The 14,893-nt window shown below is 31.8% G+C and overlaps 5 protein-coding genes across 9 annotated transcripts in view; 2 read left to right on the forward strand and 3 right to left on the reverse strand.

Annotated features, from left to right (window-relative positions):
• The window catches only part of LOC108969665 (fatty-acid amide hydrolase 2-B), a gene marked incomplete at its 5' end in the record, with an annotated part of 6,527 nt that extends 3,081 nt beyond the window's left edge, over window positions 1-3,446 (forward strand). Inside the window, 4 exon segments of one of the 4 annotated variants that reach the window (XM_018934523.1) lie at window positions 213-303; window positions 403-895; window positions 971-1,190; window positions 1,744-3,446. In XM_018934523.1, coding sequence (XP_018790068.1) covers window positions 593-895; window positions 971-1,190; window positions 1,744-2,930 — 1,710 coding nt within the window. In that variant the 3' untranslated portion in view covers window positions 2,931-3,446. 4 annotated transcript variants of the gene reach the window in all.
• LOC108969666 (cytochrome b5 reductase 4) overlaps window positions 1-6,863 on the reverse strand; it is a 19,253-nt gene extending 12,390 nt beyond the window's left edge. Inside the window, exon 1 of the mRNA XM_018934525.1 lies at window positions 6,721-6,863. The gene's annotated coding sequence lies outside the window, so the exon portion shown is untranslated. The remainder of the gene's footprint in view (window positions 1-6,720) is intronic.
• Window positions 3,971-6,294, reverse strand: LOC108969667 (sentrin-specific protease 8; the record flags this gene model as incomplete). Its single annotated transcript, XM_018934527.1, is given in 2 exon segments — window positions 3,971-5,876; window positions 6,055-6,294. A coding segment is annotated over 1 exon segment (648 nt). The 5' UTR covers window positions 5,709-5,876; window positions 6,055-6,294.
• A 2,621-nt stretch (window positions 6,864-9,484) lies between the features above and the next one.
• On the forward strand, window positions 9,485-11,773 carry LOC108969660. Its single transcript, XM_018934515.1, has 4 exons — window positions 9,485-9,906; window positions 10,652-10,795; window positions 10,864-10,999; window positions 11,504-11,773. Exons 1-4 carry the CDS (start codon window positions 9,747-9,749, stop codon window positions 11,586-11,588), a joined length of 525 nt encoding a protein of 174 aa, XP_018790060.1. The 5' UTR covers window positions 9,485-9,746; the 3' UTR covers window positions 11,589-11,773.
• Window positions 11,774-11,859: 86 nt separating this feature from the next.
• Window positions 11,860-14,893, reverse strand: part of LOC108969662 (parkin coregulated gene protein homolog) — a 4,008-nt gene continuing 974 nt past the window's right edge. The window contains exons 3-5 of one of the 2 annotated variants that reach the window (XM_018934516.1): window positions 13,956-14,127; window positions 13,636-13,785; window positions 11,860-12,020 (exon numbers count right to left, since the gene is read on the reverse strand). In XM_018934516.1, the coding sequence (XP_018790061.1) occupies window positions 11,860-12,020; window positions 13,636-13,785; window positions 13,956-14,127 (483 nt within the window). Of the gene's footprint in view, window positions 12,021-13,386; window positions 13,484-13,635; window positions 13,786-13,955; window positions 14,128-14,893 lie in introns of those variants that run through there. The other variant, XM_018934517.1, reaches the window with a different exon arrangement.

The following is a 14,893-nucleotide window of genomic DNA, read 5'->3' on the forward strand; positions in this document are numbered from 1 at the left end:
CTTTGTGCCAAATTTCATTTTAATATCTTTATTTACGGCTTAGTTATGACATTTTATAGGTTTTCGGTTTCCGCCATTTTGTGGGCGTGGCAGTGAGTTCCACGTGGCCGCAGGTGTACATACATATATTATATTATATTTGTTTGTATAATAATTGTACAATTTTGAAGTACGGTTTATTTATAAAAGTGGAACAATTATTTTCATTTCAGCACACAACTGATGCGTAAACATTCAGCTGGAGAATAACAAAGTAAAGATTTAAGAAAAAAATAACAAACTACAACAACACTACCACCACTAGTACATATGTATATTATAAACTCAAATCTACTGAAACATTTCTTAACCAATTTTTACTAAAACCTATAGTATTTTTTATTACGACTACTATAAATATAGAAACTTTACACATACGTCGAATGGCCACAGGCGTATAATACAACAACATTCCGCAATACTGCAAGGCAATTCAAAATCCTACAAATCAATATACACTATTGAAAGTACAAAAATTCCATTGTAAACATTCAAACATAATAATAAATAAATAAAAATAAAAAAATAAAATCATAAATAAAACGTCAAAAACATGACGGAAACTGATGCATTTAATAATGATGAGAAATCGAAAAGAAGTCGGCGGCACAATAGTCGTCGACACAGCACCAGCAGCAGCGTTAGCAGCGGCAAAGGTGGTAGACGGCATCGCGCACGTAAGAGTTGCTCAATCGGCGCATTCATTAGTCAACTACTCTTCAATTTTATTAGCAAAATCATACGTCTCATATTCCAACTGATCTATGGTGTAAAAGGTGAAACTATGCCTGCCATTGCTGATCCCGTTTTGCTCGAATCCGCCACATCGCTAGCGCGTAAGATACGCAAACAGGAGGTGAGGTCTTCCATTTATTCTGCATATATGAGAATTTCTGACTTTATTTTTTTAAATATTTCTCGGAAAAAATAGTTGTCAAGCGTGCAGGTAATGGAATCATTTATACGCCGCATTAAAGATGTAAATCCGAAGCTCAATTTCTGTGTGGACAATCGATTTGATGAGGCGCTGAAAGAGGCTGCCGAAGCTGATGAACTCATCAAATCCGCCAAATACACCGAGGAGGAATTAGAGAAGACAAAACCATATTTGGGCGTGCCAATATCAACTAAGGACTGCATTGCGGTGAAAGGTTAGTAGATTATTTTTATTTCATATGAATTTCGTTATTCGAATGTTATGTATTATCAAGAGATTATTTTTCAAGTGGCAGTTATTTATTTAAGTTTAATTTAGTATGCAATGACAGTTTAGAATTGCTTTTAGACCGATGAATATTGAGAGCAATCAGGAGTTGTCAAACTGAGATTAGCCAAATTAGGATAATCAGTAAAAAAAAAAGTACTTAAAGAAAGAAATGTAATTCATATTGTTGCTCGTAAGCCTTAAGTTTCGTGGTCAAATTTCATTCACGCTTATTTTGAAATAGAATTTTGTAAACCAACAAACTTCAATTTTCAAATCCCYACATGGTGGATGAATTTTGTGGGAAAATATTTTATGTCAAGGAGTTTGACATTTCCTGTAATCGAATCGAAATTTAAATTATTTCAAGATTACTGGACCTTACCGGAGTCAATATTGAAAGTAATATAAGTATGTGGACATTGTCAGTAATGCATAATGCAGCAAATATTTCGATAATTATATATATAGTTGAATAAATCTTTCACAACTATTTTCAGGTCTTCTGCACACTGCCGGTCTGTATGCACGTAGAGATGTGCGCGCCACTGAAGACGCCACTGCCATGTCATTGATGCGACAGGCAGGTGCTATACCCTTCGCGATCACAAACATCTCGGAGGTTTGCATGTGGTGGGAGAGCAACAATGTCGTGCACGGACGCACGCGCAATGCATACGACTCAAATCGCATTGTCGGTGGTTCAAGCGGCGGCGAAGGTTGCATACAATCGGCGGCCGCTTCACCCTTTGGTCTAGGTTCCGACATAGGCGGCTCTATACGCATGCCAGCATTCTTCAATGGTGTGTTCGGTCATAAACCCAGCAAATTAATCGTTTCCAATAAGGGTCAATTTCCAATGCCATTCACCGATGAGCAAAACTCGTTTTTAGGTATTGGACCTATGTCACGTTTTGCTGAGGACCTAAAGCCCATGCTGCGCATTATTGCTGGCGAAAAGGCCAAGGAATTGCGTTTAGACGAGCCAGTCGATTTGCAAAAGGTGCGTTTCTTCTATCAGGAGAGCGATGGTGGCGGTCGCTTGGTTTCCCCTGTGGACGCCGATCTTTTGGCTGGCATGCAACGTGCCGTACAACATTTGCGACAGAAATTGAAGCCTGTTTCGGTGGAAAAGGTACAATTGGAACAATTTCGTCAGTCGACTATAATTTGGTTTGCCAATATGAAGGATGATTCAGGCTATACATTCGCACATCAACTGGGTGATCTCAAAGTCGCTATAAATCCCTATTTGGAGCTGATAAAATGGGTATTCGGCGCTTCCAAGCATACATTTATTGGTTTGATAACCGCAATTATGGATAGAACGCAAGTGCAATATGGTTCGAGCAAATACAAGCATATGGTCAAGAAGCGTGATGAATTGCGTGCCGAAATGCAAGAGCTACTTGGCGAAGATGGTGTTCTTCTCTATCCTACACATCCCACCGTTGCACCATACCACAATGAACCCATCTTCCGACCCATAAACTTTTCCTATACAGGCATTGTAAATGTATTGGGTTTCCCCGCCACTGCCGTGCCTCTGGGGCAACTCGGTAGCGAAGGTGTGCCTTTGGGCTTACAGGTGATTGCCAATTTCAATAACGATAGGCTGTGTCTGGCAGTTGCCGAAGAATTGGAACGCGGTTTCGGTGGTTGGGCGCGTCCCGAAGTGAAAGTTTAGTAGTAGTTCTAAGCTTGCCGATGTCACAAGATTAGTTAATATCTAATTACATAATTGTTATACTATCTATATTACATATGTGCATGTAAAGTTCTTAAAGTGAGGTTTTGTTTTAATATATGGGTAGATATTTGGAACAACGCAGGCATACAGTTATGCATACGTACATATGTTATGAAAAGAAATTATATTTTTTATGCAGATATAATTAAATTTATGCACGCCAATTTATATGTATTTACGTGTACGTGGGCATGTCGAATTGTCTTTGATATACAACTTATATTATATACGACTACATGAGTAAGATGTAATTTAATGAATACATATGTATGTATATACAAGTAACTTTACATCCATATATACTACAAGTAACTGTTAAGCATTTAAATGCGTTAAATAGACTAACATGTTGGTATTACAATAAGTTACCAGTAAACTGTATTTAATTATATACATACGTGAATTTGTTTGTATTAAAGTAAATATTTTTATAAAATAAAATATGTATACGTACTTATGTGTATCCGTAAAGGTAGAATTATTTACAAGGGAAAAGTGCTTTTTCTTACTCAATATATACAATAATATAAAATACAAAACGTTAATCTATTTSCTTAACTTGACCGATCTTATTCGTTTGTAAGAGCGCATCGGAAGATTTGAGGATCTGTGCTGTCTTTAAGGATATATAAAAAAGGTAAAATGTGACATTATTTTACGGACAGTTGGGATTGGCAGTGTACGTTTTTGGCTTTTCCTTCCCAAAGGATTATTTTTCGCCATAATAAACTTTAAACTTTATGAGAATAAGGTTTCGACATTCAATCAAAAAATGTTCAAACCAAACCSGAGGTGGCGGTTTGAACAAAATGTATTGATTTTGGCTCTTTTTTTTCGACAGTTTTTCCTAGAAAAAATAGGGAGATTTCAAAAAAAAAGGGGAACGAGAGAGAAAGCTTCCATATCGCAATAGACAATGACGTTAAAACTATTCTAATTGGAACTAGATATCTTCAAAACTTTTCCTTTGATGGTTTAAAAAAAAAACGATTTTTCGAATATTTCACACTGATACGATCCCTTAATTGGCTAAGAGGATTAGATGTATATGTACGTCTGTATGAAGGAGCGTTTTAAAAACTCGCTACCCATCGTAAGTATGCTTCATATTCCGCCATTAAAAATTTTTTATGAAAATATTATTTATTTAAGTTTACCAATAGCCCATAAATGACATAATGCATATTTTTCCGTGATACGAGTTGTAGTTTTTATTAAAAATTATAGTGAATTATTTCTAAAACTAAATAAACATTTGAAGTGTAAGAATGTAATTAAGGGCAATGAAAATGTATTTTTAACCCATACAATATTTGTATGCGTTGGTTGCATGCAAAATCATTTCAATGTAATATTAATTAATATATTTTGCGAGTCTATGAGTTTAAATCGTGCTATGCACATATTGGATAAATAAATGATACATACGTTTGCGAAAAGCATTTTGAGGGGAATAGTTAGCAGTAGGAACTTAGCGGCAATTCATTGTTGGAAAAAAGTGAAGCATAAAACTAATATAGCCTAATATTACAGGGTTGAAATGTTGCTTTTTCACATGCCTCTTATAATGTATGTTCGTATGTATATGGTTATTGTATTTTAGTTACATATATTTTATATATGGTACTCTATAAATAAGAAGTCCTTTKCATATAATTAAAATTATGGTTTAATGTAAATTTTGTTGTATTTATTTTATACCTTTTCAAATGGATTTTAGTTTGGAAATTCGAAAGTCTACATTTTTCAAATCGATGTTTTTCAAGGAAATTATATATCTTGTATTATTATACACACTTGTAAAACGAGATTTTATATCAAGTCAGTAGATTACCATTTTTCATTCGGTTTCATTGCAATTTTTAACACAGAAGATACTAATTTATTTATTATTTTCGTTTATTTCTATATCTATCCCTGTGCTTTCCTAATAAAAAAAATAATTACTTTTTAGCGATAATTTTTCGCTCCTTTCTTTAACAGCCGCAATCAGATTATATCTCACCGTACGTTTCGGTGCAGTAGAGACCTTAATTTCTTCATCTTGCTTAATTGCTACTGTATTGTTTATACCTTTCCTCCCAATGATTGAATTAATTTCAATAGTTCGGATCGTTTTGCGCTTATTATATCCTGATGTAGTGGACCTACACCCTCCACACACTCATATCTGTTAACATAGTCAGCTATGTTGTCTGTCATACATATAACATGTATGCCACAATCGTATCCATTTGCTTGTTGTAAGCAACGTATGGGTTTTATATGGCATTGGCGGCAATTCAAGGCAACTTTAATTTGATGTACGAATTGTTGGGATGCTAACGAGTTATTGTTACCCCACGAATCAAAATGGAAGAACGTCTTTTCTGGACGTGAAAAGACCAAGAGTGACCAGTGTGTACCACCCGCTTGTGTGGATTCATTGTCGTTGAGTGCAAAAAAAATAAATTGTTTTCGTGGCGCTTCCAATTGGTTGAATACGGTTTCCAATTCGTCGTCATCTGTTAGTTTCATACATTGTGTTACCTCCGGAGCGACAAACAATAAATCTGGATTATTTTTATATTTTACTTTTTCCAGGTATTCATAATAAAATGAAAGTATTTGGTCGTTCAACCAATGCGGCCCTTGTAGTAATTGTACATCGCTCATACGAAGACATGTGTCGTTAAAGCTAAGCGCTATAGGATCGGCGTGGGTGTAGGAACTCATTTTCACGGTTGCTTCTACCAACGTCCGAGTGCTATCTCTGCTGTTGCACTTTAACTGCCAATTCCCTTGATTTATTGTTCTCTTCTACACGGCGTATGATAATGCTTTAGGCTTGAGATAACTTTTGTCAAAGTTACTTTTACTTTTCTTTCTGTTGCATTAATATCGCTGTAATTGTCGTCAAGGCGTTTCAAATCATTCATGTACATACGCAAGTATATATACATATACAAATTATCGTATAGTTGTGGTTTGTTACATGAAAACATGAAATTTTAATATGAATAGTTATTATCAACGGCTTTTTCAATGGTTACGAAATTTTGATTGCTATAACACATTTTACCTATTTTGATAATGTATGCAAAACAGCTTTGCAGCTTGCCTTTTCTTTTAATTTCACAAAATATATAGAAAAGTAAACTTAAAAATCACTTTTACTTTTTTGTGGACAACTGCTTTTTGCGAATTAAAACGCAATAAAAAGAACAAAAAATGCACTTTTCGCTCTTCTATTTTGTTCTAGGCTTCGTTTTTTGTATCAAACAATGCGGGAAAATATATGCGCTTATAAACGCCGGTATGAATTCAAGCGGCGATTTAATAAATATATGGCAGCTATGTAATGTGGTTGTTGCCAACCCTTTAGAAATGGCGAATAGGTTAATATATTACATTAAGAGGTTAGCTTTGAATGCGGATTAGAAACTTTGAAAATTTTTCATTTGTATTCTTTTAAATTAACTTAGCTTTGTTAAGTTAGTTTTTAAAACCTAAAGAACTGTGGCGTATGTAAATAAAGGTTTACGAAAAGTTCAACATCAATAATTTTTTACTAATATATAATTTTCCTTTAAATAATGATATAGGCAACTCTAAGCAAAAAGATACCAAAACAAAATTCAAATTGGCGAGTGKTCTATACTTGCTTCTACAATTGCGAAAAGTGAAAAAATATCAAGAGAAGGAATTGTATGAAACGGCAATGTCAGTGAGAGTTTCAGGAACTTACCAAAGTTTGTTTGATTACTATTGCACTATACGGAGTCTTATTACACAAATAAAAACAATATAATTTCAAGCAAGCTCTTTATTTATATAGTATATTATGATGAGTTCTAAGAGAATGAAGGAAATCAAATATACTACAGCTGTTAGAACGATTTCGCAGAATTCTTATAAAGAAGGATACAGAGTTGCATGCTACAACATTAACCCTTAATAGAGCCGTGAATTGAATGAATCATTTTCGGCGTTTTTAAGCAATCATAAAATATTTATTAAAAACTTTATTAAATAATCAAAATTTTTACACTTATATTTTACACTTTTAATCATTTAWTTTATATTGAAWAGAGCAAAAATAACTTTAATTCCATATCAAACTTTAGTTAAAATCYATTTATTCATAAAATAAGAAAGTGGTTGTAAACAAGCAAAAAATTAGTGTTATCGTATTTTGTAATGGAATAAAAATAAGAAAAAAGAAAGATTATGACGCCATAACTAAATTCATTAACGTGTGGTGAGTAATGTAAATTCTTTCAGAATTCTCATTATCTTGACAAATCCCGGTGTTCGATCGGGCAAAAGGGAGTTCAACGCAAAAGAACTGAGCACGCAGAGGTGTTGGTCCGACCGAGGGTTATTTTTTTGAAGCGTGGTTAATAAGTGAAGTGTTAGTGGATATAAAAGTTAAAAATATAACCATAAAATTCTTTATAAATGGGAAAACACGCATTTTAAATAGTTGAATTTGTGAACGTTAAATGCAAATATCTCAAAAACTATAAATCAGCGGCAACTAGATATATATACTTTCTTAATCTAGAGGACCTCCTCTATCCGTACATACCGATTTTAATCCCGAAATCTGGGGATGCTATTCTAAAATTTACCCGATATTTCTTTTAATTAACTCTCATACATTATCAAATACTTTTTTATTTTCATTTTGCATTGTAAATTTCTATTGAATCTGTATATATACGTCCATTCGAACTCTCATTTAAGGTTTTCCTAACACTTTAAATGATGAATGATGCAATAGAGGTCCGTTGTTTCATCAAAGTTGTTTTTCTATTTAGCGATTAAAAGATTACAAATTGTCTGGCAAGTAATTTTTAATAAATGATAAACTTCCATTATTTTTTTCTTAAAATTATCCAGACACTTTTTAATATTTCTTTAAATTTCATGTTGGGAGTGCTTCGCAAGCGTCTTATATAAAATATTTTTAGTTCTATACAAAAAGATTTATTGTYTTCAAATTTGCTGTGCTAAACATAAAAAACTAGTCAAAACAAGATTTTGTTTTTTCAATTCTTATCAATTTAGGAACGATATTTACACCTTCATATATAAGCATATATGTATATATGTACATACATATATAGCTGAAAAAAATAATAGTTAAAAAATACACAGTAAAACCAATATATACATTTATATGACCAAGACCAAGCATAAATTATACTAGTATCTAAACGGACTCACTATAAGCATYGCAAGCACAAATCCTCATGCTTAACCTGGAAATATGTCTGTCAAAAAGTGCAAAATAAAAACAAGCTGTGTGTATATTGCACACAATTGCTGAGAAACGATTCTAAATATGTATGTATCGTTATCAGCGAAATATTATTTAATTTTTTATGATTTCGTGTCTCTTCGCGTGAAAATATATGCACCAGCAATAATAAACACATCGAAATCAAACACAATCGTCGGCGAATTTCTCAATAAGTTCAAAATTTACCGCTTTTTCCACAATTTATTATTTTTTTTCAGTTCATTTAAAGTTCGGTGACAGTAGATTGTTTGGGCTCTTAAGATATTTACTTATGTCTTACATCTTTCCATTATATACTTTATGCATAAATATATATATATATACATATATATGATTAATAGAAATAAAAAGGCTAAACTAAATTTTACATTACCTGTGTCAAAACACTGGGGAAATTTTAGCAAAACTACTAATATATATACACATGTACTTTCATATATGCATATTTATGTGTATAAATATCAGTTATCAGTTAAGAATATGTTTAATATTTTTAAATCAAATAGATTGATATAATATATTTTCTTTGTTCGAGCAATGCAACCTTGTTATATTTAGAGCCACATACGCCATATTGAAATAACTTAAAAAGGAAACGTCAGCTACAGCAAAACGTTTTTTTAATTCTTTAAATTAAATAAAGATAATTGAAATTTTGCCTAGGTATATCGTAAAATCTTAGAAGTTGTTAGGAGAGGCACACTTACCAAAGTAATTACAACATTAGTGATACATACGTATTTCTAACTTTAACTGTTTTAGTTATCAATGCCATATTTATAGATATGTGTATAACGTGATCTTCCTCACATATGCAATTTTTACTAAAATAGAAAATGTCCATCCATTACTAAGTAAACCTAGTTTTTCTTCTCATTTTCTTTTGAAAGTGCGTAATAAAAATAATAAACTTCATACTCCATAGATAAGAAATAATAATTTTGTGTCTACTATAATCAATATTATGTASGTACGTTTGTATGTACTTGCACATATGTACATATGTAGGTTAAACAGTTCATCTTAGTATTAATTCCATTAGCCTCTGCTGAGCACTAACAGCACCGGCTTTGACACCCGCCCCTAATCTACAACAACTTATCACATACGAGTATGCATATGAATTTTCTTTGCGTCACGGACTCATCCGATTCATTTAATCAGCGAATCAAAACAATCGAGCAGTRTACTTATAAATCCGCATGTTGCCAACAAAATCAGTTCAATTTTGAACATCACGAGCGTTGAAAGCAACATCTCTGCTATTCTTTATGATTTCTTGCATACAAAGTGCATACAAATGTATAACCGATCATTTGTTAAATTTTTTAGATTTAACTCAAAAGTGTTGTTTTACTGATAGTAAAATTGTTTGTGTACACTGTTAAAAGATATTAACCAAAAAACTTATCCCAGTGCGGAAAGGACAATAGTTTTTTGTTATTGCTTAAAGAAAAGACGCTTGAATGGTGGTTATAAAAAGTGACGAATATCCAAACATTATACTGAATTTACCAAGAAAACGAAATTGCTTGCAAGACTTATTAAAAAGTGACTTTACAGTTCACAGCGAATCACATTTCATTGACAAACCCGTTATTTGTGATATATTAAACAATTGTGAAGGTATGAGCTTTTTAATTTTTTTGTTAAATATTTATATATTTATACACACATACATATGTGTATTCACATAAGTGTAGGGTATTAAAATTTTTAAATGTGAAAAAAAACTTAAAAAAAATTGTGTTTAAAAGATTATTAATATGTATTTCATTAAAATCACTAGCATTGTTAATGCAAACATTTGAGACTATGAATTTAACAAGTTCATAACCAAAAATTCAAATAAAATGCATAAAAAATAAATATTTATTATACATATCACCGAAAAGTTATAACGAACTTAATTTAGAGGCAATAATGTTAATAAAATAAAAAAAAAATAAAGTGATTCAATGCTCTCATAATATAATATACATTGTACGAAGAAGTGTGTGTTGTATGCTTAATATTTGTAAAAACAATTTTCGGAAGATTATAAAATTGAATAATTTATAGTCTAAGAAAAAACGTGCTAAATCTAAAATTATATACGTATATAGACGCATACACTTGTTTTGTTATCGCACCATGCCTAGTTTATCAGCTGTGTAGGTTCACAGAATTGACCTCTAAAACTGTTTTAGTATTTTTATATGAAAATATGTTAGTTTTATTATTTTATTTATTTAAAAATTGTGTGTTTTAATTTCACCGTTATTCATTTCTTTTCTGAGTATTTCCACTGACATGTAATGATATTTGATTTATATATACATATGTACAGATTTATATTTTCGTTTTACGTTTTTTTTTGTGCATATTGCAGACTGTTCAAAAATGGCCGCTTTGCCCCARGGAGCTTTTGCCGCAAGTAAATTGCGTGAATTAAATAATAGGGACTTACTGATAGCTCGCATAAAAAGCAACACTGATAAAAATGAAACAAAAAATATTAATACTAATAAAAAATGTAAGTTGGAAGTTTTGTATATAAAGCAATATGTATTTAAATATATTAAATTTTCTTACTTATTACAGTGACTGAATATACACCGGCAAAATATAATGATAAATTGATGAATTCTATTTGGGGTTTCTACAATCGTTATTCTCCCCACAATATAAAGGGCAACGAATACGAATTTTCGGATAAAGACTATATTATGCAACAGCAGTAAGTGTATATGGAACAATTTTTTCTTATCACTTCATCATTGGTAGATTCTAATATTGGTAGAAATTATTCTAAATCTAAATATAGGTATACCTTATAAGGGGAAAAATATTATAATAATAATCTGTGTATACAGAGTCACTTTTTGGACTTTAGCAGCTTTTAATTAATTAGATTTCGCATTAAAAAATTAAGAACTTGACTGCTTGATTTTGAACGAAAAATTTCATGTACGGTTTGGCGAACAAAAGTTTTAAATGAATTTAAAACTAATACTATATTTTAACTGACTCATTGAAGATCTAAAATATCTATATTAAAAATTAAAAAAAAGTTAAAGTATTACAATTTAAGTTATTCACATAAGTTGCACTTATAATTGTAGAAACGAAARTATTTCTATTTTTCTGAGACATCTTTTGTTTAAGCTATATTGTTTTTAATAATAAATAACGCTTTCCGTATCTGYACAATAATAATTGTTATTCTCTTATTTTCTTTCAGCATTGCTGTTGCATCCTACGCTATTGCTGAAGATTTGGCAACGGCTCTACGTTCCGGTAAGGAATGGGATTTACGTAAGAAATAAAGCAATACTATTTTTTAATATTGCTTGGAATTTGGCGCAAAATTTTTTTTACACTTTCAATTATTTAAGAAATATGAATKTATGTACTCTTATATCGGTAAATATTCACTATGTTAAACGATCAGTAACTTTATAAATTGATTTATGAATAAAAATATATTCAAAGTATATGGCAGCATTAAAAACGCATTTAATTTTTTAATAAATTTTTAAATATACACATTTTTTACATACAAATAGTTATAAGAAAATAATTCACTATTGACGTAATTCAATTCAAATAACAGGACTCATAAGTGGGCACCATATATTTGATATTTATGAAAGCATCTTCGCCGCCATGTAACTCCAACACTTGTAAGGTCTCATCGATAAGATCTCCGAGATTCATATTSGTGCGCTGAGCGTAGTCTATTTCATCGCCACAATTTACTGCAAAGAAGAGGGAAATTAATAAGAGAGTTGCAAATAATACAATTCCCACATTTGCACTTTTTAATGTTAAGCTTGCGAATCACTCAACTCATATTCAGGCAAATATATTGGATTCAGTAAAGATGAGTATATTATAAATAAGTATATTTTATACAGGTCTTCTTTTAATCAATTTAATGTCAAGGGTAGACCCCTAGTTGAAAGTTTTCAATTCTGAAAGTCTTTTAAAAACTAATGTCAAAGTGGTCGCTGCCTGGTCAAATTTCATTGAGTCGGAGTTTTGAAATAATTTCACAAATACCGCTTATCCAAAGGGAGCAAAAAAAAAAAAAAGTATTAAAACAAAGCAGAAAATATTGATTATATTTGCTCTTTGCTGATCTACTCCGAGTTGAACCGACCATTTGAAACTTTACTTTTTATCCTTAATTCTATAGGTCTTTCGCTGAACTATTCCAATTTGAACCGACCATCAGAGACCTTCACAGCTCGCTTTTAAATCACAAACATACATATTTACTAAAAACCTTTTCGCCGGATTTTTTGCACCATAGGGGGTTGGAAATTTTACCCTTTCATAATCAATATGTAGTCATATTTGCACAGTTTAGTAGACAGTTTGATTACAGCCATAGCAGCGTGTCGGTCCACGTGCCAAGCCATTCGCATTAAAAAAAAGATCGTTCTTTGCTGACAATTGTCGTCATCAATCTCATCTTTCAACAAAATGAGCTCGACCAAAAAAAGGGTCARTTATTTATGTAAAGTATAGTTCGAAATACTTGAGGACACCTTAATTGATTTAATGTAATTTCATGCGAAGTGAGTAATCACCTAAATCTGTACTTATTGATAAGTCAGCTTGCTTATCAATAGTCGTCAGCGCAATTTCATATGTCTAAGTATGTATGTACTTGCAGATATATGTATGTGTGCATGGTCCCTTAGCTACAGATTTCGCATTTATTTACTACATTTTTAGTACAAGGTTATATAGTACATTCATACATATACATATATTTGCCTATATATTCCACCGTTGATAGTTAATAAATCTCCGGCGCATTGACAAAAAAATAGGTTTGCTTTTGTTGTCTATACATTAACAACAATATATATACTTAGACAGATGCCCTTTGTCTAGACTCTAGAGTGAAACAAAAAGGGGTTAATTGAGAGCCGATAATTTAGATTAGTAACAATAAACACATATAATGCATATTTTTATTGATTATATGCATGTACATAATCCTTTACAAATAATAGGTAACCGATATATGTATATGYTATAGTGGTCCGATCTGAGACCGGTCAGACGAACATTGCTATATACATACATATATACATTATAAGATCTCCGATGTTTCCTTGTGGGTGTTATAAACTTCGTGGCAAACATAAAATACCCTGTTCCAGGCTGATGAACACTTTGCTCGAGTCATTTCCTTATGTATGGAGTACTACATATTCAGATGGGAACATAAGAAAACTAAATATAAGAAAACTAAATACATGCAACAACATTTCGAGCAAAACACAAATAGTTGTGGCATCACACAATTAATCGTTCACTAAATTTTAGTTTAAAACCTACAATTTTAATTTCACTCACCGTTTTTCACCTTGAAAGCATTGAACATGGGCAGCAATTGTCGATAAAACGGCACCAAAGCTGGACCCACCATATCGGAAGACATAACAAGTTGTTGTATTATTTTTAAAGTTGTGCACATAACCTCCAAATTGCGTGTGCTAAGTGCATCTATAAAAGAAGAAACGCAAAAAAGGAATCCTAATCATGTTTTTGGCGTTAAAATCAAAACCGCGTTACGCTCATAAAGACTTTGGCTTACGGTAGCCTACACTAAGGCGCGCGCATTCACCTCAATACATATACTACATAMATATGTATATTAACTGCTTAACACTTACTCTTAAGTGGTAGTATTAATTGCGGTACAACAGGATGAATTTTCTCGCCACCAGCAACCAATAAGTCGGTAACACCTTGACGAGCATATGTCTTATAGGGGTGTTGGGTCTCAGACAGACCGTCAAAGAAGAGCGGCAAATAGAGGCTGTAGTCGAGTTTGTCAATATCCACCTTCGAAAAAAGCTGCTATAGTAAACTAAATACCAGATATACTACTCTAATATAACGTTATGTATATGCATGTACCAGATATTTTTATGCATGTATATATARTGAGCGTTTACGTTCGTGTTACATGCCAAGCACGACTTTGCACGCAACAAAAAAGGCAAGAACGCAAAAAACATATTCAATTCTATTTCAATTACCCGCAACACTCGCCCATCTGCTCGTAGGCACATACCCTTTCACAGTACTTGCATTTTTGAGTCAGGCAGGTGTTCGTAGGTGTATACATTCTTACAGAGTGCACCCACATGAGCAATAAATCCGCGGTAAAATATTATTTCTATAAATGACAACATTGCCATGCGAAATTATTATTATTTTTATTTATTTATGGAAAGTTTATACTATATGCGCAGCTGAACTGTTTATTTGAGGAAATTGTATTCTGTTGCAATAAATAATCCATCAATCAAAATCAAAATCTGCATTTTCAACTTAAATTGAGTTCAAAATTAAATATCTGCAAAGTTATATACTGCAGCTGTATTAAGCGAAAGTGAAATATAACTAAAACTTTTTATTTTATGTTAGGAATTAATTATTCTAGAATATGTTTGTAAATATAAAATGAAATATATATGTATATTCGAAGTTTATTATTTTTGATTAGGTACGTATTATTTTTAATTATACCAAATTTTTCTCTTAAGGGTAATATTTATAATACTGAATTAAAAAATCTGCAGAGTTATTTTGTTAAATTGTATGT

This window comes from Bactrocera latifrons, unplaced genomic scaffold (assembly GCF_001853355.1).
Source record: "Bactrocera latifrons isolate USDA-ARS-PBARC rearing strain unplaced genomic scaffold, ASM185335v1 scaffold_260, whole genome shotgun sequence".
Classification (NCBI taxonomy): domain Eukaryota; kingdom Metazoa; phylum Arthropoda; class Insecta; order Diptera; family Tephritidae; genus Bactrocera; species Bactrocera latifrons.